This window comes from Peromyscus maniculatus, chromosome 3, assembly GCF_049852395.1.
Source record: "Peromyscus maniculatus bairdii isolate BWxNUB_F1_BW_parent chromosome 3, HU_Pman_BW_mat_3.1, whole genome shotgun sequence".
In the NCBI taxonomy this organism is placed as follows: domain Eukaryota; kingdom Metazoa; phylum Chordata; class Mammalia; order Rodentia; family Cricetidae; genus Peromyscus; species Peromyscus maniculatus.
The window spans coordinates 52,088,975-52,115,645 of NC_134854.1; the positions used below are offsets into that span (position 1 = coordinate 52,088,975).

At 46.1% G+C, this 26,671-nt stretch overlaps 1 protein-coding gene across 1 annotated transcript in view; it reads right to left on the bottom strand.

Annotated features, from left to right (window-relative positions):
* Positions 1–26,671, bottom strand: part of Tbxas1 (thromboxane A synthase 1) — a 169,318-nt gene that overhangs the window by 115,367 nt on the left and 27,280 nt on the right. The window contains exons 2-3 of the mRNA XM_076566458.1: positions 22,301–22,394; positions 18,439–18,491 (exon numbers count right to left, since the gene is read on the bottom strand). Coding sequence (XP_076422573.1) covers positions 18,439–18,491; positions 22,301–22,394 — 147 coding nt within the window. The remainder of the gene's footprint in view (positions 1–18,438; positions 18,492–22,300; positions 22,395–26,671) is intronic.

Below are 26,671 nucleotides of genomic sequence, written 5' to 3' on the forward strand. Positions count from 1 at the left end.
CACATAGAATATACACTTACTTGAAAGTATAATGCAAAGTCACCTGCCACACAGACTCGGAATATAAATAGAGAATGTGGTAAAGGCATTGTCACTTGTGCAAAGACAACGAAGGCAGAGGAAGAGCCCAGTGCCAACGAGGGATGTGCTGTCCTGAGCTGGGTGTTAGAAAGCCCAGATGTGTGACAACAAGAAAGGAAATTTTTAATAAGAGATTCAGACACAACTGGAGAGAAACAGGGAAGGGAGAATTTTTAAGCATAAATAATAGTATTTTAGAAATGGAAGTGAGCTTCAAGATGACCAAACACACACGTGTGCACACACATTTCTTAGCTAAGAAAATGAACACAAAGAAAAGAGACAACTGGATGGGAGGCACCATCTCCTGAGAACACCCCTCACTCAGGAGGATGTACCAGGGCCGGGATTCTCTTGAGACACGAAAATGAGAGGGCCCACATACCCACAGGCAGGGACTCGGGGTCCTAGCCTCGAGCAGCTGTGGAAGGGGCTCCTGATGTGTATGGTCTCCCCCAAGACGCCAAATGACTACAAGAAGGACTTTGAAACTCAGGCCAGAGGAATAAAGAAATCACAGTTAGACTCCTGGATCCTTGATGAGCTTATCTCGGGGGCTCTGAGCGACCTCTAAGTCCCACATCGCTGAACCTGTGATAAAGGCAGGTACTCAGGTATGTTGTAAAGGTGACCAAATGATTGAAAGATTCCTGGGACTTCCTGACTAAGAATAGCTGGGTTAAGACCAGATGATGGCTTCTAATCCAGTGTTCTTTATGGTGCCCTAAGCTGACCCCAGAGAGGTCAGGCAATGGCAACACCCTGGGAGCAGGACGTGAGGTAGCAGATCAGCAAGGACCCAGCCAATGCCCTCTGTGGATGGAGCCCCACTAGCCCCACAAATACCCCTCTCCTCTATTCATCCTTCAGATCCCAAGATGGTCTTCATAGTGTACAGCAATTTTGTACTTCGATGGGCTAACTCTTGATAAGGACGATCATGATCCCTCTTTCTCTAAGCTTTGATTTTTAAGAGGAATTTCTCCCTGTTCTTTCTGTCTTCTAGAAAAAAACCCAGTTACCCAAATTAGCAAAATAAGATCTTCCTAATGTTTGAGGTCTCTTAGGGATAAAATTATTGTGAAAAAGAAGCAATTCATTTAGTCATTCAACAAATATTTAACAAGCACCTGTTCCATGCCAGACGCCGCTCTATGTGCCTGGAATAAGAGGATGGGCAAGAGATGACTTCCTGTTGTGGAGTTTACACCCCGTCAGGAGAACTTGACAATGAACAGACAATTATATTGCCTGATACAGAGGCAAATGTCCTGAGGCAGGCATGCTTAGATTCCAATGAGCATGGAGAAGGAAAGTGGGGTAAGAGAGCTTCAGATTAACAGAGATTCCTATACGGTGGCTGGCCTTTTAAAAGACGTTTAGGTCTGCACACAAAGCAAGGCTTCATCCTGGCATCTTCATACCTGTGTCTCATCACAGTTTGCTTTCATTGGGTCCCTTCCTTGACTGCCTGCCTTGACTGCCTGCTCAGATACTCCCCTCTCTAGCTGGTCCCTTCCTTCTCCCTTCGCACCCCCCTTTTGGTTTCCCATCCAATGTGTTCCATCACCCTGTCTACCTCCCACCTCTCTTTAGATCTCCCTTTCCTGAGATCTCCTTTCTAGTTTCATGACCTACAAACGCACATATATAAACATATACATTTTACATACTCATACACTTTAAAGGCTAGGTTCCATCAGAGAGAAAACACGCTGCAATTGTCTAAGTCTGGCTGATTCATTTTCTATAATGACTTCTACAGATAGATGTTTTTCTGAAAATATCATGGGATAATTTTATAATGGTGGAGCCTGGTTATCAACTTGATTGTGTTGACAAATGTCTAGGAGATTAATCAGGCACACCTTGGGGTGTGTGTCAGGGAGTTGCCATCGGACCATGAGGGTTCTGTCTTCATGATGGCTTCATCTATTTATGGATTCAAAGTTTGAACAAGCTACTGAGAGGTGGTGGAAACTTCAGATGCTGGGGGAGGGGGGCTTGTTGAAGGAAATGTCAAGATTGGTCTTTGAAGGCATCCATTTCCCTGGACCCTTCCTGTCTCCACTCTGTTTCTTGGACACCATGAGGTAAACAGTCTCCTGCTACCACCACGGTATGCTGCCTCAGCACAGAACTGGCACTCATGGTCTGAAACCTCTTAGATCAGATACTTTCCTGTTGCTGTAAGAAAATACCAGGGCCAAAACATCTTCTAGAAGGGTTTGTTTTGTTTTATGGTCCCAGAGGGAGAGTCCATAACGGTGTGGGAGGCAGGGCAGCAGGTAGCAGAAGCAGGAAGCTGAGAGGTCTTATCTCATATCTCAACTGCTAACAGGAAAAAAGAGAGAGTGAACTGGAAGTGGATTGAGGCTACAAATTCTCATAGCCCACCCCCCAGTGACGTACTTCCTCCAGCAAGGCTTTGTGTCCCTTTGGGCGACATTTCTCATTCAAACCACATCTCCAAAACCACGAGCTAGGTTGCTTCTCCTGGAACTCTGCCACAACAGTGGGACAGCAAACTAATACATCATATACCCAGTGCCCACTGCTTACTACATGCATGCCCTTTTCATCTTAAAGACACTTGTGTTTCTGAATTATATGATTAGCTCAGCCAAACTTAAGTATTGTTGGGTGGTTACATGCCAGACTGTATGGGAAGGACGTATCCAACTCTTTAATTACAACATTTGATATGTAGATGGACCCTAGAAACAAAGATAAGCATTTCTTACCGTCACAAAAGCAAAGAAGGTAGCCCAGAATGTTATCTTACAGGCTCCTAAAGAGCCACATAAAGGATGCCCAGAGGAGGGTTTTCTGGAAGCCGTGGGAGAGTGGACAGGTGGGAGGCTCAGGTGGGAGACAGTGGGGAAGAGCAACAGATTTGAAGAGAACACAGCAACATGACGGAACTCAAAAACACAGGCATGAGACCTCTGATGCTACAGCGGCTACAAATGCTATGATGAAATGATGACAGTGTGTAAAGCCATGCAGACATGCACACTAAATGCTGTGGGATGGCTGGATCCTGGGGGCTGGGATAAGAAGGGAGCAGACACGGAATTAGAGTACACAGTAGCACGTTCCCAGCCTCTCTACCATAGCACAAAAGAGAAACCCTCCCTCCCACCCAGAGCACTTTGAAAAAGAGATAGTGGGTACTGACGGTTGTCCTGATAATTCACAATGGTGAGAAAACTACTCTTCTCAATGTTCTTCTGTTGTTTGTTTGTTCTGATTTTGAGACAATGTCTCATGTAGCCCAGGCTAGTCTCCAACTCTCTATGCAACAGAGGATACCCATAAACTTCCGATCTGTCTGCACCTACCTTGGGTTACAGGAATGAGCCTTCATATCCGGCTTGAGGTTGTTGTCTTATATGGAATTTTACTAGTTATTAGGTCTGTGTTTCTATTCCCTGTTTTTCATATTCTACTCCCAAAAGATATGATGGGACACAGAAGAGTCCTGTGTTCAAATAAACAGTGTACCTTGCGTTTCTCACTTGGAGAATGTCTATGCATCTTACTCCGTGGAGCTATGGAGATAGTGCAGTAACGGAGTCTGTGTTCCTTGGATTCTGTTTCCACCATTTGGCTAAGGAGGGGCCCTTCCTTTTTATTTTCCATGTAACGACCATTATTGTTGGTGGAAGTGGACCAAAGGACACACTGTGAGAAATAAGCTCATTAGACTATCAAGGGATAAGAGGCGGAAGATTCCAGAGTCCAGACACACCCATCATTCCCTTCTCCTTCCTCTTGTAGAATGTGATCCTTAGAGGCTTTCATTCCTAAGTCACATTGTCACTGTTGTCAACAACTCTTCTACTACCTCAGTGTTTACACCCCCAAATCTGTATGTTGACATCCTAATCCCTTAAGTAATTATATTCAGAAATGGGCCGGGGGGGGGGGGGGGGTTGCCATGAGGACACAGCCCTTTTAAGAATTAGTGCACTTATAAAAAGGATCCCAAAATTGTTCCTTTACATCTTCCACCATGTGGGGACACCCATGAACCAGAAAGCTAACACCCACCAGATACCAGACCTGCTGGTGCCTTGACATTGAGCTTCCCACACCCCAGAGCCATGAGAAGTGAATTTCTATTGTTTGTAAGTTACCCAGTGTGTGGTATTTTGTTATGGCGACCTGGGTGCGCACTATAGCACATTCCAGCTGATTAGGCAAGCAGGAAATCCTTTCCCCTTTGCCGTGTGCAGTCTCCTCACTACTGTGGTGTCCCCATTTTATCCTTAGAACAGGAATTAGTCACTTTCCTTGCAGTTGTGACAAAATACCTGACCAAAACCCGACTTAAGGAAGCAAGGTCTGTTTTGGCTCGAAGTCTGAGGCTACAGGCCATCCAGCAGGGAAGGGATGGGAGCAGAAGCTTGCGCATGCTCAAGTTGCATCGGCACTCAGGAAGCAAAGATGGGTGCTGGTGCTCACCTCTCTTTCTGTTTATTATTTACTCCAGGGTCCCAAGCCATGGGATGAAGTCACCTGCGTTTAGAGTGTGTTAAATCTCCCCTCCTCGATTAACACATTCTAGAACCCCCTTTTTGGCATGCCCAGCGACAATCAGTATTCACCACCGAGGAACCCAAAGCCAGCATCAATGATTCAAGTTGATTCACCTTCATTCTTATAGCTCGTCTTGTTCAATTCTGCTATTTTTCCTACAGAAATTTCTTATGTAAAATTTCCCATCTGTTTTCTTCCCCATTTCTGATGATTCAAATCACTGTTTTCTCACCAAGGCTAATAGAATGTTCTCTGTGGATATCCAATATCACATTTCCCCAGCATACCTCTATTGCCTACTCTTCTCCATTATACCCTAGCCCAAATCTCTACGCCCCTTCCAAAGCTTAGGTGCCTGGGTACATGCTTCTCTGTGGGCCCCACTGCATTTGGACATGTGGAGCTGGTCAATTTCTCTCAGTGACTGTATTTGTGCAGGGGCTGTGAAGTACAAAGGGGAATCCAGTTTGCCTCCTTGGGCAAATGGTCTCAAGCTGGAATAGGTGCCTATGCAACAGCTCGGAGACTGTATTAGCAAGCTACCAGACCTGGCCTTGACAGAGCTAGACTGAAGGGCTGGTTCTGTGGAGAGAAGGTGTGCAGAAATCAACACCAGCACCAGAGCCCCAAAGGCCACAGTGAGCTCCTGGGATAGAGGAAACTTGAAGAGGTGAAGGCTGAATGGAAGAGTAGACACATAAATCATAAAGATTTGATGAGAGAAGGGGCTTGGAAAGGAGACTGCTGGGAAGTCATTAAAATGAACTGAATACATGGCACCACACGCACAAGCACTGGTTGATAATGGGACTAGCTTTGCTTTGTTTTGTTTTTTCAAGTGCAAGCTGGTTCCACAGCCAGTGGAAATTTGGAGGGGAAATCACTGGTCTTATGTTCCAATCAGAAATGCAGGGTTCATCTTGGCCAGTTGGGTTCTAGGGGTTTTTGCAAGGAAGAGCATACATTTCATCTGGAGTTCATTTTCAAGATTTGACAACAACGATGATTACCACCTAATCTTGGTGGAAAGGGAAGGCTACGGCATTGCTACAGAATATCCTCCAAAGGTAAAATGATGGGGTTGCTATGGAAAACAGCACAGAAAGCGCCCCCCGCCCCCGCCAAATAAAAGCAGAATTTCTATCTGATGGTGTAATTCTCCCTTTAGGATGCATGCTATAAAAACTGAAAACAGGAACTTGAAGAAATATTTGCATGCCAGCGATCATGGTTGCATTACTGAACTGAAAGCAGGGTCTTGGATGTATACTTGTACATCCATGATCATGGCTTCATTATTTATTGCAGTCAAATGTTAGAAGGAGGCCAGTGTCCATCAATGGCTGAACAACAAAACATGGAGGATATATCCAGTGTGCTATTTTTGTTTCCTGGAAGAGGAAAGAAATTCTGGTACATGGTACAAGATAGATGAACACTGAGGAGGACATCTTCCTAAGTGAATTAAGACAAATAGTGCGTGATTCTGTCAAGGAGAAGAAAAGTACAATGGTAGTTGCCAGGGGAAAGAGAGGGACAGAGGGCAGTGTTTGCCAGGGACAACATTTCAGTTTGTGAAGCACCTGTGCATCTGAATGGCGGTGACTGTGCAGTTCTGTGAACGTGGTTAGCAGTACTGGGTTGTACAATGAGAAACGATCAAGACGGTAGATTTTGCCTTCTTCACAATAAGAAATGCCCTTTAGTTAAATGGCCTTTGTGGCACTTTCAGTATCTGGCTTTGTCTGTGAAGCAGGGGCCATCAGTCCAACAGCCATCCTTCCAGACAAATTGTGGGTACGTGAAAGTTCACCCTCCCCGACTCAGATAAAACCATTGTTCTGTGAGTGTTAACTTATGGCATCTTGGGTCCCAAAGCCCTGGCAGCCATCCACAGGTTTGGATGTGGAGAAGGGTGGGATCTAGGATGCTGAGGAGGGAGGTGAAGTTATCCTATTAGACTCCAGGCTGAGGAGGACAAAGACTAGAGACGGTTTTCTCTGTGGGTGGTTTGGAGAACCCAGCTCTAGCAGAGAACGCAAAGACTTAAGGGAAGCACCTGACCATCTTTTGCCTGGTTGGGGGAGGAATCTGAGGGCTAGGTTGACCATTGGACACAAGTGTGGACTGGCAGTGAGGCAGAGCTGAGAAGTCCAAGAGTTAGAGGCAACCTTTAAAGAAAAGTAGATTCACTGACAGCCACCTCTTGGTGGTTCATATGCACCAGGCACTCCATTAACAATGCAAAAAGCTGAGAGGGGAAGGCAGGAGATCCTCCCCACAGTCATCTTGTTGGGAAAGGAAGTTTCCACCCAGTATCAAACTGCCTAATTCCCTTGCAACTGAGTGGCACCTAGAGGTGATGACAGATGTTGTAACTCAAAAGACCACAATCCACACATCCTCGGGTGCAACAACAGGCTGAACACCAGCCCCTGGTTCAGGGCATACATGACTAGGTTCCTCTTTAGAAAAGGCAAGAATAGCATCACTAACTAACAGTGCTTCCCTAATGTGGGGTCTGGGGAATGTGTCAGGGAGCCAGACCTTTATAGACAGACCCATCGACTGAGAACTGAACCCAGGACGAAAAGCCTCGTACTGTGGGTTGCAAAATTCTTGCAGTTGGAGGACAAGATGGAGGATATGTTGTTAGGAATGGGGCCTTGAGATGCAAAGAATAATCAAGGAAGTTATTTTAGTAGTTAAGTTTCTATTATCTGCCCTAGGCATGGAAGCATCATAAAACTCGGTGGTGCCTTGCCAGGGAATTGCTTTGTGCGCATAGCTGTGGAAATGTTACACATAAGACTGATCAGGAATAATTGGAATGCTTGCTAAACAACTCGAACTCTCCAAGATTTAAGGGTCTTGAAGAAGAAAGGAGGACTCAGTCCATTTTAATGAAGAACTCTGATCATTCAGAACTTAGTAGAATTTCACTTGCGTGTGATGGATGGCGTGTGACCTTTGTGTGTTTGAGCGGTTGGGCTAATGTTTGGAGCTGATTTGGTTTTAGACATTTAGATTCCATACTTTATTTTTTGCCAGTAAGCAACAAAGATTCAAACTTTTTTTCAATCATTCAAGCACCCCTCTCCTCCCCCTCTCTCCTCTTTCCTCCTCCCTCTCCTCTCTCCTCCTCCCCGCTCACCCTTGTCTTGAAGGGTTTTATTTTGTTTTGCTGTTTTCATGCTTTGCAGCATAGCCTGATGGTGCTTTAAGAATCACCCCAGGGCCGAGGGATGATTCAGATACAGACTCGGAACTGAGTCTATATATACATCTGTGGCCTAGGTTGGCCTTGAACTCATGACTTTCCTGCCTCCACCTCTTGAAGGCTAGTCATATGCTATCATGTCTAGATTATTCAAGAGTTTCTGACAAGCTGAAAAAGATTCTCTGCTCACAAAATAGTGATCAGAAAGGAGATTTAAGTACTATGTGACGGGGTGTTTTCTGCTTCTTTTAATTTACAAATAATTTTTTTTTAATTGTGAAAGCAAAGATGGTCTGTCCATCTTTTTGGACAGAGTAGAAATGCTGTTTAATTTCTCCGCTAATTAAGGTTAAGAGCTGCCAGAATTGGGTAAATATGTGTGATTCTTGAGGCTATGCACAGGAGTTCTTGACAGGAGACATTTGCATAAAGCTCTGTAATATCAGGACTTACTTCCAGAAGAGAAACTGCCTTGACAAATGTCACAGTGATTCATGACAGTGTTATGTAACTCTATTATGCATTTTGGGTTGAAAACTTGGATTTGTTGCAGGTACAACTCAATTAAATGTGGAATTTTTTTTATTTGAACTGATTAGCTCGAGATGGAGCTTTTTACGAAACTCTAATGTGAGCCAGTCTATTGTTTGGGAACACATCTGTGCAGCTTGTCATGTGGGGATAAAGGAGTTATTGATGCTACCTCTGATTGTCACTGTTGGAGGAGCTCACTCCCTCCCACCTTGAAACTGGCACGCGCTTCTCTGCTGTAGATCTGGGTACAGACATCAAGGAGGACAAATTGGAAAATCTGTAACCGACTCTGCAGCCTCTATGGTGTTCCACTCATCCTTCCAAGCGGCTCCATCCTTACCTTCAGGCCCCACTATGGACCAGAAGCTACACGATCCCAGAAATGTAGTAGGAGACCAGTTTCCTTGGTCTGGATGGGCTGCAAAAGGATGGGCATTTTCCTCACAGGGGTACTTGGACCTGGGGCTGGATTCTGTTTGGGCTGATACTGTGCTCTGAATCTCAGAACTGAGTCTGCATATGTGACTCATCCCTGGGCCCAGAGCCCATCTTATGTTCCCACCAGCTCCCTTTATAGGGCTCAGAGGCCTCTCAGTTGAGTCCTAATGTCCAAGACAGGCTTCCGTGATGGCTACTTGACGGGCCACCCGTCTACTGTCAAGTGACCTTCTCTAGGGGCATCCTTCTCTTGCCCATTCCACTGTGGCCAGTGCTTGCTAGAACACGGAGCTTCTACTTCTTACCCTCCATGTGTGTCCAGTCTATAGCCTGCAGGCTGTATGTGTCCTAAGATAGCTAGGAATGTAGCCAGGCGCATTTGTAAACCATAGCGACATACTGTAATGTCAAAAGATTAGACACCCATAGAACGCTGGGCATTACCCATCAGCTGGAGCCATCTCCCTGTCCAGAGCCTTATCTGTTTCCCATCCCTAATCTACCACACTAAGCGGGGTGGCTTCTAGGTCACTCTCTCTGCTGCTCCATTTCCTTGAGAGTATTTCAGCCACACTACGCTGAGGCAGGAAAGCCACACAAATTCCTTAGGTAACTTTACCTAACGCAAAATAACTCAGATGTACTAGACTATCAATTGATATGTTATTTCTGTGAACTTCTTAGCTTAAAAGATTCTGGGATAGGACTGAAAAGTAATTTTAAGAATAGCTGACCGTGTGGGTTTAAGACTAAGAAGGATGGTGCTGTCGGGAGGAGGTGCTGGCCCTGGGCTTCGAGCCAGGGCTGTGAGTGCCATGGCCAGAGGACCAGTGCTGCCACTTGGATCTGCGGCAGCTGTCCACAGGGGACTCTTGATGACTTTGTCTGAGCTTTCTCAGAATCTTAAATCCCCAGGAGTGTACACACACACACACACACACACACACACACACACACACACACACACTTTTTCCCCAACGTAAACTGAAAAAAGTTGAGTCGTGATCAGCTGGAGGCTGCATGGTTCCTACCTGGAAAGGACTCTTCCAGATCCCACCTGTCCTTTGCTTTTGAATTAATGGTCTTGACACACTAGTGGTTGTCTTGGTTGGATTTTGTTAACTTGACACAAGCTACAGTCATCTGGGAAGAGGGAAACTTAATTGAGGATTGCCTCCATCAGATTGCCTGCATGCATGCCTGTGGGGGGGCCCCAGCCCACTACGGGCAGAGCCACCCCTGGGCAAGTGGTCCTGGGTGGGCTTAGAAAGCAGGCTGAGCAAACCAGGAAGCAGCATTCATCTTTGGCACGCCTCCATGTTTCTGCCCTGAGTTCCTGCTCTGACTTCCCTTTATGATGGACTAGAAACTGTAAACAGAAATAAACCCTTTGTTCCCCGAGTTGCTTTTGGTCATGGTGTCAATCACAGCAGTGGAAAGCCAATGAATGCGGAGGTTATAAAATCAGTTTGGAGAACTGTGAGCGGCTCTCCTTTTTCATGAAGCACCCCAGCGGTTATTATGGAGTAAATAAGGCAGTCTTTTACAAACTTCTGCTTCCTCTGAGTGTGTCTCTCTGTGTGAGTGTGAGCGCTCACGTGTGCCCTGCACAGGAATGAGTCCTGGATCACAGTGGTCAATCTCTGTTTACTGAGGTTCATAATTAAACAGAGTGTTAAGGTCACTGATCCAGTTCAAATCTCTCATTTACCTCTAAGCAAACGGGTGGAAAGTAAATGATTGGCCTAAATCCATTAAGCTAACAAGTGGAGACTGGGAAGAGTGGAAATTGAGATTTTCACACACACACACACACACACACACACACACACACACACACACACACCATATTCTGTTGAGTGCTTCTACTCAAAGAATGAGTTAGTATACTTTTGTTCCTTTTGCGCCGTATCAGTCACAAAAGCTAGGACTCAGTAGTCATCAAAATACACAGCATGCTCCATGGCTATTGCTACATGGAACCAATCTAGGTGCTCAGCAAAAGCTGAATGGATAAATAAAATGTAATGTCACACACACACATACACACACGCACTCATGCAGGCAAGCATGTACATGCACACTCACATTCAGCCATAAATAATGAAATTGTGAAACTTGTTGAGCTAGATATCATGTTAAGCAAAATAAGCCAGACTCAGAAAGACAAGTGTTGCATGCATTCTCTCATTAATGGAATTTAGATTTAAATATAAATTTTGGGAGGGCTGTGATGAGAGAAGAGGTCAAAAGAGAGAGAAGGGGTGGGGGAAGGAGACAAAGATATCATATATGCAGCATCTTGGTGTGTGTGTGTGTCTATGTCTATGTGTCTGTGTATGTGTGCCTGTGTGTATCTGTGTGTGTGTCTGTGTCTATGTGTCTGTGTGTGTGCCTGTGTGTATCTGTGTGTGTGTGTGTCTGTCTGTCTGTGTGTCTGTCTCTGTGTGTGTCTGTCTCTGTGTGTGTGTCTGTGTATGTGTGTCTGTGTCTGTGTGTCTGTGTCTCTGTGTGTCTGTGTCTGTGTGTCTGTGTGTGTGTGTATCTGTGTGTAAGAGAGAGAGAGAGATGGAAGCAAAGATGACTGAGGGGAGGAAGGGAAATATTGAGAAGAGGGAGAGACAGGAGGATAGTTAGAGTCAAAAATGTACAAAGTATAATGACACACCTACATAAAAATGTCAGAATAAATTCCATTATTTAGTATGCTAACAAAATATTTATAATAAAAACTCTGCAGCACCCATCACTTCTACTTTGTTACAGAAAGAGGATGGGGGGGGGGTAATGAATGGCCAGAGGTAAATGTGCTGAAGAAAGAGTCAGAACCCAGGGATTTAAGCCATCTTCAGAGACCTGTGTTTGGAGACCAGGAAACAGGACAGTCCAGCCCGTAAAGAAGGATGGGAGTTTGGAGCAATTCCCCATCAGGATAACAAGAGGCAATGGCCCTGGGGGGTAAGTGGAGAATCAGTTCGGATATGTTCAAGGGAAGTGTGGCTTTAAACAAATTCATTGCTTTCTCTTTGGTCCCTGATGCACATTTGTCTGAGGATAATTGTCTACTTATCAGGCCGTGCACTTGGCCTGGAGACAGTCGTCTTGCTGGACACTTTCCTCCTATTCTCCAGGGTCTCCTACGTCAGCCTGTTTGTTCTGTCAGGCGAGGCACTTGATAAAATAACAGCCCCTAAAGTTCTCTCTTAGTTAGCGTTTCTATTGCTTTGATAAAACACCAGGACCAAAGGCAACCCCGGAAGGAAAGGGTTCATTTCAGCTTACAGTTCCGTATCACAGTCCATCACTGAGGAAGTCAGGGCGGGAGCTCAAACAGGGCAGGAACCTGGAGACAAGCTGACACAGAGGCCATGGAGTACGACTTACTGGCTTCCTCTTCATGGCTGGCTCACCCTGTTTTTCATATACATGCTAGGACCAGCTGCCCAGGAATGATACAGCTTCCTGTGGCACGGGTCCCCCCACACCAATCGTTAACCAAGACAATACTCCACAGGCTTGCCTACAGGCCAGTCTTACAGAGACATTTTCTCAATTGTGGGTTCCTCTTTTCAGATAACTCTAGCTGTGTCAAGTTGCCATAAAACTAGCCAATATGCAATAACAGCTTAAAAAATTCCAGGGATTTAAAAATCATGAACGTATAGGCCCAGTGTTTATGATAACTCTATCTTGACCTATGAGAATACTGAAAATTTAATTTATAAGATGATGCCCAATGACTATGGCCTCAAGGCCATTATGTGTCATGCTCACTTTGGTTCCAAACTCACGCGGCCTCCTTTCTACCACTATTCAGCACTCTTTGGTAGAGCTCTGGGCAGTCTAATAGCAAGGACAGACTCCATGACCCAGGAGCTCAGCTGCTGTCTCAAGACTTACATTTTTTTTGAGCAATTCAGCCACAGGTTCCACTCACCCCTCTCCCCACACACTTGGTCACATTTTCAAATCCAGTATATTCAGATGTCTCACAGCATATGTATATAATTATGAATGTGTTTGCATGTGTCTGTCTATCTGTGTATTTGTGTGTATGTGTGTATCTGTCTGTCTGAAAACCAGCACCGCCCCCCCCACAGCACCAGTCCAGTAGGTCATACCTTTCCAATCCTTTCAACTTCCAGTGTTCTTGTCCCATGGCAGTGAGCCAGGAACTCTCCCCCAAGTTGATATTGCCCTTTGACTGCACAGAGCTAGCCATTCTCTGCCACTCCTGGCTCTCACCTTAGTGGATGAACACAGTAGTTAAGGGCTCTTGCATCAGAAGACCACACATCAGTCACTTTGGGGGCACAAATGCTCCTAATAAACAGCACCATGGAATCTGAGCTTGAAGCATCCTTATTAGCTTCATCCAGAATGCCATACTCTCTCTCTCATATGTATCCCAAAGCCCTCCACTCTCTCCCTGTCTCCTGACAAGGTGCTATCCAATCACTCATGCTAACTAACTAAATCATGGTGCTAACCTTCCATGTTAGAAGTGTAGGCATCACTTCCCCTTTCTGTGGTGTGAACTTTGAGGCCACCTGTCAGTCCCTCCTTGTCAAAGGCATGTTTGCTTGGCACATTGATATTTTTTCCAGCATGAGGATCCATAGTTCCCTGGAGATCCATTGCTTCAGGTCCTCAGAATTGCGAAGGTGCTCTTGGAACACCAGCTGCTGCTAGATACAAGGAGTTTCACACATAACATTCAAATCAGGGTAGCCAGTAAGGCATCGAGTAGATAGGTAGATATTTCAATGGAACAGAGGAGTCAGAAATACATATAGGATAGGAATCCCTAAGTAATGGTGCATGAAAACATGACACTTGAAATCAATTGGAAAAGGATGAATTTTCAAGTAGAACCATCTGGGAAAAATAAAGGTGCATCTTCTATGAATCAACTCTCTGATATGGTAACAATGAGCTAATTAACTTACAAAGAGAAAAGGCTTCTTTTGCTCACAGCTTTAGGGTTTCAGTCCATGACGAGATAACTCATTGCTTTTGAGTGTCTAATGAGGGCTGGATAGGAGTAAGAGAATGCCCGTGGCAAGGTGAACTGGTCATCTAGTGGCCAGGAAGAAAGAGTCGAAGTAATGACTGGAGTCCAGAAGTCTGCTGTGAAGGCGAGCCTAGAGTGACTTCAAGAGATCCCCGGCAGACCTCACTTCCTAAAGACTCCACAACCTCCCGATATCACCTCCCTGGGAACAACCTTGTACATACATCAAATATAAAGGGCGAATTTCTTTAATATGTAACGAGCCTTTACAAATAAATTAGGAAAATACTACCTCAACACAAAGTGGCAAAAGATAAAAAAAAATTGTGAATTTTAAACACACAAAAAATGTTCAAAGTTGCTTATGATAAATAAGTACTAATTAAATAACAGCAATATGCCATCAAATGCCAATAAACTTTTGACCACTTTTTTTAGTGGCAAGTATGTGAAGAATCAAATTTTCTTATGTTTTATTTGTTGGAGCATAAGTTGATATAAGCCCTAGAGAGAGCAATTTAGTAACATCGAAATAAAAAATGTAGATAGTCTCTGACCTAAAAATTCCATTCCTAGGGATTTATCCTACATCTATGCTCAGGCTAGAGAACAATGATGTATATTTGAGAATATTCACTGCAGTGTTGTTTGTGAAAGCAGAAGGCATTGCTCAACTGAGAAATTATTTTTAAACTTAGTGTATTTCCATACAATTAAATCCTTTAAAAAATAATGTAGCATTTAATAAGGAGTGTGCTGAAGGAGAAAGTTCTCCTGAAGACCATTAATGAACACAGCAGGATGGAAGAGCAATCCTTACGCGTCTTACATTATGCACATGGCTAGAAGCTGGAGACAAAGCCGCCTCCGTGGCTAAGTGTATGGAGTGGACACAGGTAAGTGTGTGTCCATACACCCCTCTGTGCTTTGTGAATCACATGTATGCGGCATTCACATTCACCTGTTTACAATTTGATGTTTTAATGGGAATGCAGGAGGTTATGCCACAAAGCTGGCTTCACGGAGGGACACGGGTGTGTGGGGGCCAGGCGCCAGGAACCAGCCTCACGCCCCGGCAAGGGGGAGCGATGTTTGCGCTAGAGATCAAAATTAAAGTGATGCAGAGGCAAGAAGAAATGAGAGTGAGGCTGAGTAAAAGCGGAGCGGCAGAGCGAGTGCTTGAAAGATGGATGAGGGAAGGGAAAAGGGGCTTCTGATGGAGGCCTTTAGTTGTTGCTAATGAGCTGAACTTAGGGCCTGCGTATCTATAAGTAATAGTCACAGCACACTAGAGGGCCCTCCCCTACTGCATTGCATCGTCTGCCACAAATTGGCGGGGCATAATTTCTTCCCTGTTTATATTTAATCATCAGTGAGGATGTTGATACCATTTTTGAGGGCATGGGGATGGGCTCTAATAACTTGGAGCAGGTCCTCAGACCAAAAGAGAGTATGGGTAGTCATTAACTGCTTGTACCAATGGTACTGCAGGGCAAGTACCGAGCAGCAAAGGTAGACGTCGGGCTGTGTGCACACCAGGCTACCGGTTTACACTCAGCTTCAAAGAAGGATGTAGCTTACACAGACCTAGCAAAGGCACCGACATAATTAGACACTTGGAGGAAACACTTCTTGATGGCAGGGGGGGTGATTTCGATGGCAGCAATAATAAACACTGAGGCCATCTGTCCCTGTGGCAGGATCCTTCGCCAGCGACGGCCTCCACTCCTGCCTCCCCTGCCCCGACTTGGGAGCCTATTTCAGTTAGGAGTCCCAGACTCTGACCAGGCTGCAACGACAAGGAAATCAGGGCTCCTCACAGCCATCACGGTCGTCTTACTGACTTTCAGAGCAGGTGGACGCTCCTTGCTGCGAGCATCCCTCTCCACAAACAGGCTGTCCTGTCAAGGGAGGGCTCAGCACTGCTCTGTTCAAGGTTCAGAGTGGGGTTTCACTTATTCAATGAGGAATCGAACCTCTTTGGTTCTTCAAGTTGTAAGAGGACCATGACGGACGGACTCCATTTCCTAGTCATAAAAGCAGCCTGAAAACCAATGTCGTTTAAACAGAACTATTTCCTGAAGGAAAAAAAAAAAAAAAGGAGGGGGCGTGTCTTGGTTGTTCATGGACCACAGCCCTCTGACATCCAAATCAGTGAATCCATTATGCCAAAGGTAAGGAGCAGGAAGAGTCTTTTAGGCTAGATGGCAGCTCAGAGAGAGGCCGATTCCAGACTGCCATTCCTACCCAACCGACCGCACAGTGGTGGGACTGGGAGAGGACCCGCAGAGGCGGCAGGCAGTGTCTTAGGGCCCGCTGTTTTTTTCTACAGGAGAAAAGGTTGATGGCTTTGTGTGAAGAGATTATTCCATCAAAATTTCCCTTTTTGCACCAGAGGTGGGAACAAAGAATAGAGATGATGCCGCAATCTTGATCTCCACAACCTCATTTGAAATCATTCTCTGTGATTTAAAGTTTTCTGGAAATGAAAAGGGTAAATGGTGTGAACTTAGTTAAAGTTGGGAAGAAAAGTTGATCGGACAGCCTGTTGTCAAGGAAACCATCTCTCTCTCTCTCTCTCTCTCTCTCTCTCTCTCTCTGTGTGTGTGTGTGTGTGTGTGTGTGTGTGTGTGTGTGTGTGTGTACATGTGGTATCCTTTATACTCTTCATCTGACATTTAAGAATAATTCTTAGGTACCCAAAGCTTCCACACTAAAAACATGTAAAAAAAAATCTCCAAGAAAGTGATTTCTAGAATTTAAAATCAGGGAGAACCTTCTCTAACTCTGGTGGAGACAGCATCCTTCTGAATCAGCATCACGGGTGGTCACTACAGTCAGGGTCAAGGCCATTGCCGAGTGAGGTTGAAAAGGTGACAAGACATCACCCGGGTAAGAAAAAAGGCAAACAACTCAGCCCCTCGATACATTATTGAGTAAGTATCATGCTTAGAGCCAGAAGCCACACGTGAAAAGTAAAACTTGAGTGAAGTCCTCCATTCAGAGACCACAGAGAGAAAGAAGGAGGGCTTATTGCTTAGAGACAACTGTTGCCTCCCACCACCCCACAGGAGGAGTATCCCTCCCCGATGCATCAACATCAAGCTTGGCCGAGGGACTTTGTTGCCTCACAGAGGCCACAGCATGCTCCCTGCTCCAGTTCTGAGTCTGGCTTGGCAGGAGGGGTGCCAGCACGCATGCTCAGCAGTGCTCCTTGCTCTGCCGCAAGAGTCTCTGCTTTCCCACAAGAGCACCCTGCCCTCTTGAGCCTGAGGGATGATGGGAAACATGAGAGGCCGACCTGCCCAGAGGCGCCTCCTCCCTGAAAGTCCTTCTAGCCAGGTGGACTTAGACTGGCCAACCTCAGCCAACTCTCAGATGAATGAGAAATTATAAAGTTGTCTATGTCACTGGGTTTTGGTGTGGTGTGTAACACAGCAGTAACAGACCAGTACAGAGAACATCGACCACAACAGCTTAACTTTTTACTTTCTCACAGCCATATAAGAAAGTAGAAATGGGTAACCACTTGTTCTGGGCATACCCAGAAGAATCACCATTATATTGCATTGAATTACTATACCACAAGATCTGGAGCCAATACCTTCCCAAAGCAGCACTGAGAGAAAACAGGGCCAGATCTTTTAGGCAGAAAGGTTTACAAACAACTGAACTCATCAGAGCAGACAAAGCAGTTCCACAGAACCTTCGTGCACCTAGAAAAATGACTGCTAGCCTGAAGATGTAGGAAAGGCTACTGAAAGTCACCCAGTGGCTGAGGAGGAGCCATGTGAAAACGGACTGAAAGGATGGGGACCCTGGTGAGCACAGATCCATACTGGAAAGCAAAAAGAGCCAAGTCTTCCAGAACTTGAAGATAGCAAATGATCTAAGCAAAGATTCAGCACAAACATCCTGAGTCATAAAAAGCTTAAAAGAGGGGCTGGAGAGATGTCCCAGCAGTTAAGATCATTTGCTGCTCTTGCAGAGGACCCAGGGTCAGTTCCCAGCACCCACATTTGGCTTACAACCATCTGTAATGCCAGTTCCAGAGAATCTGATGCCCTCTTCTGGCTCCAACAAGCTCCTGCATGCACATGGTACATATACACACGCATATAAATTAAAAATAAATAAGTCTTTAAAAAAGAAAGAAAGAAAGAAAGAAAGAAAGAAAGAAAGAAAGAAAGAAAGAAAGAAAGAAAGAAAGAAAGACAGCAAATAGAAAAAATCCAAGAAAAATAAAGGGAAGGGCTATGTTACTTTTTGTGGCCACGAACAAGGAGACCAGGTGTCCCAGTGTATCCAGGACAGGCTTGGTCACACGATTGTCATAGGTCATTATTTACAGAACTTATTTCCAGTGCCAGACGTGTGCCAGGTTAGCCAACAGTAACATCACAGTTGGTGGTATACCTCGCCCACAGGATGGAACAATACAGGTCCAAATAAGATACATGTGTGCACTGTCGTGTACTTATCCCTAGGCATCTTCACAAACAAACAGTTCAACTGTTCATGACAGTCCCATTACCGCCATGACTTCCACATCAGTTCAACGTGAGAAATGAAAACATATATAAGAGAATCTGAGTTTTCCCCTTACCCACACAGAGGCCCATATTGTTCCCTGAGTTCCAACTGGCTCTCCCAAAAACCCTGGAGGAAAAAAAAAAACAAACACACAGCACCATGGTAAGAATAAAATTGAGCAAAATTTCAATGATTCCAACTTATTCAGAAAAAAAAAATCAGAACAGCAAGAACACAATTACATAAACAATAAAAGAAGAATCACCATTATATTGCATTGAATTACTATAGAATATTGGGTAAAGAAATGGCTTTTAAAAAATATTGCTGAGTAAAACTTTCAGCAGCTCTATTTAATGGACAGAAGAGACCACAAGCACTTAAACTATCTGCATATAATTGCTGCTCACACATCTGAAAACTATTTGCTTTCACATCTACTATATTCCTCTCAGATGTGGCTCTTGTTTGCCAAGTCCCCTTCACGGCCCTCATACATGTAAACTTCTGCATCTACCCAAGTTATCACAAATTCCAGATTCTCATGATCTGAGTTACATGTCAAACAAGAGATTCCAAACCTAAGGCCCCCAGCATGGTTTTTAATAGGCTGAAACTTTAGGGTACCAGAAGACGTGCATGGGGTGAAATTGGTGGCCCCTTGTGCTGTAAGGATGGAGCTGAAGTGGACATCAACAGTGAACATAAACAGGTGTTGTTAGAATTCTGCCCTCACTCCAGCTACATGACTGCACTTGCGCCGCTTATCATTCATTTCAGGTGTGATAGGACATCACATGGGCAGGCACTGGTAAACATGAGATGTGGTGGGAAGGACATATATGTGAAAACATGCATGTGTTGGGAAAGGTATGGGTGGAAAATGCTGGATCTGAGTCACAGGGATGGCGGGTCGGAGGGCTGTGGGTTAGAGAAAGCACATGTCCTGAATGGATCTATGCCCTGTTCTCAGTAACTCCGCACTGCATGGTGAAAGCCTGGACTGTAGCAAGGAAAGCCTAGATGAACAGAAGAAGAGTGTAAATTCAGGGCCCCGCCCACAGACCAAGAACTACAAGCAACTAAGAAATGCAGAGACAGGAGAAATTGTCCTCCCTGGGGATTAACCCCCTACTTGGTGATCCAGTACCAAGTGGTCAGCTCTGAAATCACATACATATAAGTAGCACTAATGGCCCTGAGCAAGTTGTGTCTACACATCTTTACATATAAACTAAAGAAGACGAGGTCGTGTTTTTGAGAGGGAACAGGGAGGCATATGGGAGATAATGGAGAGAGGGAAAGCAGAAAATGATGTAATTATATTTTAATTAAAAAAATATATGCAAGTACCTCAGGTGGGTGCCCAGGAGACTAGTGAGTCTAAGTTTTTATAAACGTCTCTAATGACTTGACTTCCCTGTTCAGGGAAAGGGGCATCGTGTCGCAACATTTGTAAAGCAAACTTGGAAAAGTGTAGGTAAAGGAATGACCTGTGCCTTTGCTGCTGCGGTCTAGAGAGAACATGGCAGAGTTTATATTCACAAGGACGATGAGCTGAAAGGAACTGATGTAGACATTCTCCAGAGCCAGCCAGCCAGGGTTCTCCTTACATGACCGTTACTCTGTCTGCCTCCAGATGTTAATACCAAGTACATTTTACTCACCTGACCGACTGTCTGATGGTTTCTGCCAACCCTACAGCGTATGGAATTTATTTTCTTTCAATTCCCTATATGGCTTGCTTGTTCTATTTTGACACTTTTAAATCTCTTCACACTTGCTTCAAGAGGGTGTAGGAGGCCTGTTGGGGTGATTGTTTGTGGGCTTAAAAGTTGTGAACCAGGCACCCCACAGGGAGAGATGAGAGAAGAGGGTGTTGGGAAAGCAGAGGAGAGGGAAACGCCAGCAACAAACGGTGAAGAAAGACAGAGGAAGAAAAAGAAAGGAGATTGAGAAGTGGCAGGCAAAAGGCCAGATGTAGGTCATTCTCTGCCTAGGGGATGGAGCAGTGGCCTGGCGGGGCGGGGGTGGGGGGTGGGGAGTGGGGGGCGGGGGTGGAGGGGATGTCCCAGCATCCTCCGAGGCTTGCTATCAGGGTTGGCCCAAATTAGCCCTTCCTGCCCTTGTATGGCAATTCACGTGCAGGATCTGGTGGCGCCTGCTGTTGGTCTGGAGGCAGTGTCCCCACAAGTTAATCAGGCTTCTGAGAAAAACCAATGGCAGTAAAAAAAAATAACCTTCAAAAATAGATACTGGCTCCCTATCTACAAATGCCCTGGTCATCTACACTGCCATGTCACTCTGGTGAGCTGAAGGCCACACACTTAAAATATCTTCTCCCCGAACCAGCTTCCCCTCCCAACCACTTCCTTCTGTCTCCCTGTGGCCATTGTCTCGGCTCTGCAGGTTCAACCCTTTGGCTGCTGGTTTCCTCGTTTTCCCTGAACCCTCCAAATGTGGCAGCCGCTGGAGTCCTTCCTTGCTCTGCCCCAACTGTTCTCTTCTCAGGACTGCACTAAGCTCCTCCCCCTTCAGCCTCGATGTTGGCCACAGCGTGGATTCTGCAGCCTTGATCTCAACTCTCAGCCCTCACAGGATAGCCTTGCATTTCAGTGTCCACCCTCTACTCCACAACAGTGCTTGACCTTCACATCTGTGAGCAAGCTCGCCCAGGTGTCACACGAAGCAGCCACATTCTACAGAGTTCCCTCACTAGCTTTGGTCCCTGCAGGCTGCTGGCTGACCAGGGTCACCATTCTCATATGGCGGCCCTCTTGTGTACAGCGCTCTCTCCCTGGGGGGTGTGTCCTGGTCTGTAGCTCCTGCAGGACCCCCTTCTCCAGGAACTCCCCCACAGTGACCCCTCCTTGGTGGCTCTCCCTTCAGCAGAATGATAGCTGCTATCTATCTGCACTTTCCAATCTAGGACTTGGCACATTCCAGCTGGTGGTATACACCATTGCTGGATGGTGACCTTGAGGGTGTGAGTGATCTACTTCTGCATTCTAGAACCTAGTATATTTAAATACTCAAAATCAGTTGGTTTTGGGGGTGTGAATGAATGAATGAACAAATGAATGCACACTGATGATAAGAGGCGAACACCATCGTAACACAGCTGGAGATGTAGCTTCGTTGCTAGAGTGCTTGCCTAGCCTGCACAAAGCCCTCGGTTCAGCCCCAGCACTGCAGAGGTTGGGTGGGGTGGTGCACACCTGCAATCCCGCACTCCGGGGTGGAGGGAAGAGGACCAAAAGTTCAGAGTCATCACACAGCAAGTTTGAAGCCAGCCTTGGCAACCCTGCCTCAAAAGGAAGGAAGGGAGGGGAGGAGGGGAGGGGGAAGGAGGGAGAAGGAAGGAAGGAAGGAAGGAAGGAAGGAAGGAAGGAAGGAAGGAAGGAAGGAAGGAAGGAAGGAAGGAAGGAAGGAAGGAAGGAAACCCATTCCAGTGAAGAAGGGTTCTTCCCATCACATGTAATTTTTTTAATGGTTTTTTGAGACAGGGTCTCTTTATTTATCCTTGGCTGTCTTGGAGCTCACATTGTAGATAAGGCTGGTCTCGAACTCACAGAGATCCGACTACCTCTGCCTCCCAAGTGCTGGGATTAAAGGTGTGGCCATCACCGCCCAGCATACTTCATGTCATTTTATTCATAGTCCACTAAGACTTGGTATAGCGAATGGCTATTGCAATTCATTATTTCTTGGCATCTGTTAAGATTGTATATATATTTTCCTTTACTGAGTTAATGTAACAAGTTATAATTGATTGCTTTTCAAGGCCTACACTCCTTGAATAAGCCCCGTCTGATCTTGATAAATTACTCTTTAACATGTCACATGCACTCTTCACGTGGCGACCACCCTGACTGCTGACATGGAAACAGGAGCAGTGCCCCGTGTTAAATCTTATGCAAGATCCAGAGTCTCACCTGTCGGAAAAACATCAAGTTTCCAATAAAAGGAGCGGGCTTGGGGTGTCTGATGCCCAACTTCTCCAGTCTTGAGAATGCCGATGTGGAATACCTAGGTGGACAGAGAAGCCAATTTTTAAATCCAAGAAACTGGTGCTTACTATATTCATGTCATTGACCCTGTTATGAAGCAAAACTGTTGAGTTCTCTTAGCGAGGCTGAGAGATGTTTCCAATGAACGCATCTGAGGACGCTGAGGCAGGGAACTAGCAAGGAAAAGAGAAGCATAGGAACTCCGGAGTGCCTCCAGATGCAGGGGTGGGATCCCGAGGCCTTCACCGCCTGAGGTACCTCAGAGGAAGGCAGTCTAACACCCTCCTCCGCTGGAACTCCATCAATCGTCTCCACACATGCACCTCAGTTCCTCAGCTTCTAAATCTATCATGAACCGTAACTCAGAAGATAAAGCGAAAACTTACAGTGGCGGAGAATAAGCTCCCTGGTATCATTTTCTGGGTCCAGGCCAACCCCCCTATTCACACACAACTCGTTGCTCATCACATTCCATGGCCATGGCCTCACGGACAACAAAAATAGAGGTGGAGGCACCTCATGGCAAGGAGATGGCCTTACTCCCCACTCACAGCCTTTGTAAGACTCTGTCTTCCGCCTAACACAGAAGGGAGTCAGATTCTCTCCACCCCAAACCAGGAAAAGCGGCCCAGCAGAGTCCACAACTTTTCAGTACGACTGTGCAAACACTGGGGTCACGGGGATGTTTCTGTTTATGGGAAGAGAGAGGTGACATGGTTAGAGTCGGAGCTGGCTTGGGCGAACCTGCCATATGGCCCCGATCCCCACCCAGCCAGACAATTAGGTCAAAAGTTCAGTTGGTTCAGAAAAATTAATGAGTCAAGCTGGGTGTTTAGCATCATGCAGAGATCAGCCAAATCCCAATTTAGGAACAAGGAAAAATAACAGAATAGCACTCCAGTCTGGCTTCTGATGAATATTGGAGCTCAAAACCCTCTACAGTGAGAAGCATGGGGTATTTGCCTTATCCTCCAACCGGAGAACAGTTCAGCAAACCCTCCGACATCCAGGGAAAGGGAGACGCCTCTTAAGTATGGTTTCTACAACACAGCCTTGTGCTTATAGCTAAAATAGCCATGGGAGAGGACCAGGCAGGGCACAGTGGGAAACAGTGGGTTCTCCCAGCATCCGAAAGTACCGTTGGCTTGAATGACTTCCCAGAACATCACCAGTATGTCCACATTTGAGGAATCGTGAAGCACATGCTAGAGCAGGTGTGAATTAAATGGATTAGCCACGCCCACATTCCCGTTCATTAGCGTGTGTGCCAAAGGTCAACAGCACCGTTTGGAAACGGTAGTTTTTCAGGCAAGTGATGGTATTTGAAATGACTCCCCTTGTCCCCAAATGGAGATGAAAGGAAACTCACAGCTATTGAACACTTCCTGTAACACTCTCAAATCGGAGATTTTTTCCATCAGTTTTTGCAAATTATTTTCTAAATATAATCTCTGATGGATAAAAAGAAATATGAAGATCTTGGGCCACGTAATTACATCTTAATTTAGTAATTAGATGCCTTGATTGTCTAATTAAAGGACAAGAAGTCTGTGCCTAATTACACATGCTAATTATTATGCAAGGCCACGTCCTCATTATGTAACGGCACTTAGAACACTGCCTGTGTCTCTGCACAAAATTCAGACATTTTCGAGCATATGGCACCAGCAGAGAGTGTCCTATGCACAGTCACAGATCTCACTCACAGCCTGGACTCGGGTGCAGAACGTGGGAGTCTTCAGCGGGAAGTGACCAGGTAAGGCTGTCTGTCATCAGTCAGAGGCCCTGAGCACAGATCGAGAGAGAGAGAGAGAGAGAGAGAGAGAGAGAGAGAGAGAGAGAGAGAGAGAGAGAGAGAGAGAGAGAGAGAGAGAGAGAGAGATTACCCCGACCAACACAAGGCGCGAAGTTGCAATGCAGGCCAGATTTGTGTTCGTCCTGTTTCCTTCTCCGTAACCTGTTGTCGTCTTGTGCTCTGGTCTCTGGGGCCTCAGGCCGACCTCCAAATGTCTCACCAGATGCCCAAGTCCGTGGACTCCTTCAACCATGGGGTGATAAGTTCCAAGATGAAGTCCTAACCTCCAGGACCTCGGAACACGACTCTATTTGGAGATAGGGCTAGTTTAATGTCTTTCATTCAGATGAAGTCATACTGAAGTCAATGGGGCCTCTCATCCAAAAGAACTGGGGTCCTTGTCAGAAGACGGCCAAATTGTTTTCTTCCCTCACTGATGTGGCAAAATATTTGACAAGCGGCAACTCAAAGGGAAGGCTTTCCTGGCCTCTCAGGTTTGAAATGAACGTGGGCGTGTCGTCCCGTCGTTGCCCCCCCCCCCAAATCTCAAGGCCCGCCCCATTGACCCACTCCCTCCAGCAAGGCTCCACCTCCAACAGCAGCTCCAAGGGGCAATGAATGGTCGAGTGCCTGAGCTTGTGAGAGACTCCACCTTCAAATAGTAACATGGCCGTGTGAAGGCAGACACGCAAGGGCAGAGTGATACAGCTGCTGGTCAAGGGAGCGCAAAGGTCTTCAACAAACTTCTAACAGGAGGAAGGGCAAGGAAGGGTTCATCCCACAGGGTTCCGAGGGAGCCTGGCCCTACCAACACCTTCATTTCAGACTTCCAGCTTCTGGACCTGGGAAACCACCAGTCCTCCTCCAACAGAGCAGTCGTGGGGAGCCAAGAATTAAGGATGCTCCCCAAACATTCCAGGCAGTCAGTGGAAATATTTTAAATTTCTCTTTCTCCCTGTCGCTTTCAACACTGTCGTCATCATCTGTCTTTTGTGTCAGACCGTGTCACTGAATTCTGTACCATCCAGCAGAAGTACAGGTGGCCTGGGATGGTGCTGCAAAACGCGGGTACTGTGCAGCCGTTCTGTGACCGCTGTGTTGTGATATTCGGAACAGCTTTCCTATGACAGGAATTAATGCAAATATACCCACCACTACCATTCTGGACATCTGTCGTTGTTTATAGTAAGGATACTTCAGTCAGAAAATGACAGCAGACATACATGTCGCCCCACATAAAATTTTCTGGTTTTATTCTCACATCTAAGGCATCATTATATGCTACAGGATACAGATCTTGCAGTCCCGCTGGTGAAGCTTCGGGTGTCCCCCTCGGAATGAACTGGACCATAGGCGGAGTTTTCACAGTAAGGCTGAACTGTAAAGGCTACAAGGTGCCCAGTCTTTCATTTTCCTCAAAACCAAGACACTCTCTTGATGGGTTTTACACAGGATTATGGCCCATTGTTTAGGCAAAGAAACCACTTGAGGTAAACTGGGGGAGAGTTGTTGTTGTCTGAGACAAGATCTCATATAGCCCAGGCTAGCCTCAAATGTGTGTGTGTTATGTAGCTGAGGAAAACTTAGAACTTCTCATCCTCCTGTCTCCACCCGCTGACTGCTAGGGTTACAGGTGTGTATCACCACACTTGGTTATACAGTGCCAGGGGTCAAACCCAGGGCTTTGTGTGAACTAGGCAAGCACCCCATAAACTGAGCTACATCCCCGGGCCTCGGAGAATGCTTGATGGGGTCAGGTCAAACGGGCTGAGGTTTGGAATACCAGAAGGCAGTCAGCGGCCGGCCTGGCCTGCAGGCTCCCCTCACTGGGTGTCCGAAGCAGCCGAGAGAGCAGCCTTCTCTTTGAGCACGCGTCTGGGCTCCACCAGCAATGTGGCTCATTCGTTCCATCCACTTGGAAAAGAGTGGCCTGCAACCCTGGCTGAAGCCCTATTCATCCTTCGCCGGGTTCCTCCCTCTACCAGAGCAAGAGAAGCACCCGGGCAGAAATAACGTAAGTCTCATTTTAACACAGACGTTTCTGGTGAACAAATTATGACATCTTGAGTTTGTGTGTGAGACTCTCATTTCTCCTTTCAGTACCTCATGTCTGGTTTCCTTCCTCCCCCCCTCCTCCTCTCCCTCCTCCCCTCCCTCCCTCCTTTTTTGCAGTGCTGGGACAGAACCCAGGATCTCCTCTATACTGTGCAAGTAAGTGTTCTACCCTGGAACTGCATCCCTGACCCTCAGGTATAAATGGCATCTCTAACAGCTGACACAGTTCTTCCCTCCAATGATGTAAAAAAGCACCCCCCCAACACACACACACACCCCACACACACAAAAGTGACCATTGCAGTCATTCGCCTGAAATGTAATTTCTGTTAAAGAAAACAACGCTCCATTGACATGGGAGAGCTGAACAGTCACCGCTGCGGTTACCATTTGTTCTCGGCACTGTGGCTTACATGCCACCTCACATACAACCTCCAACAACCCTT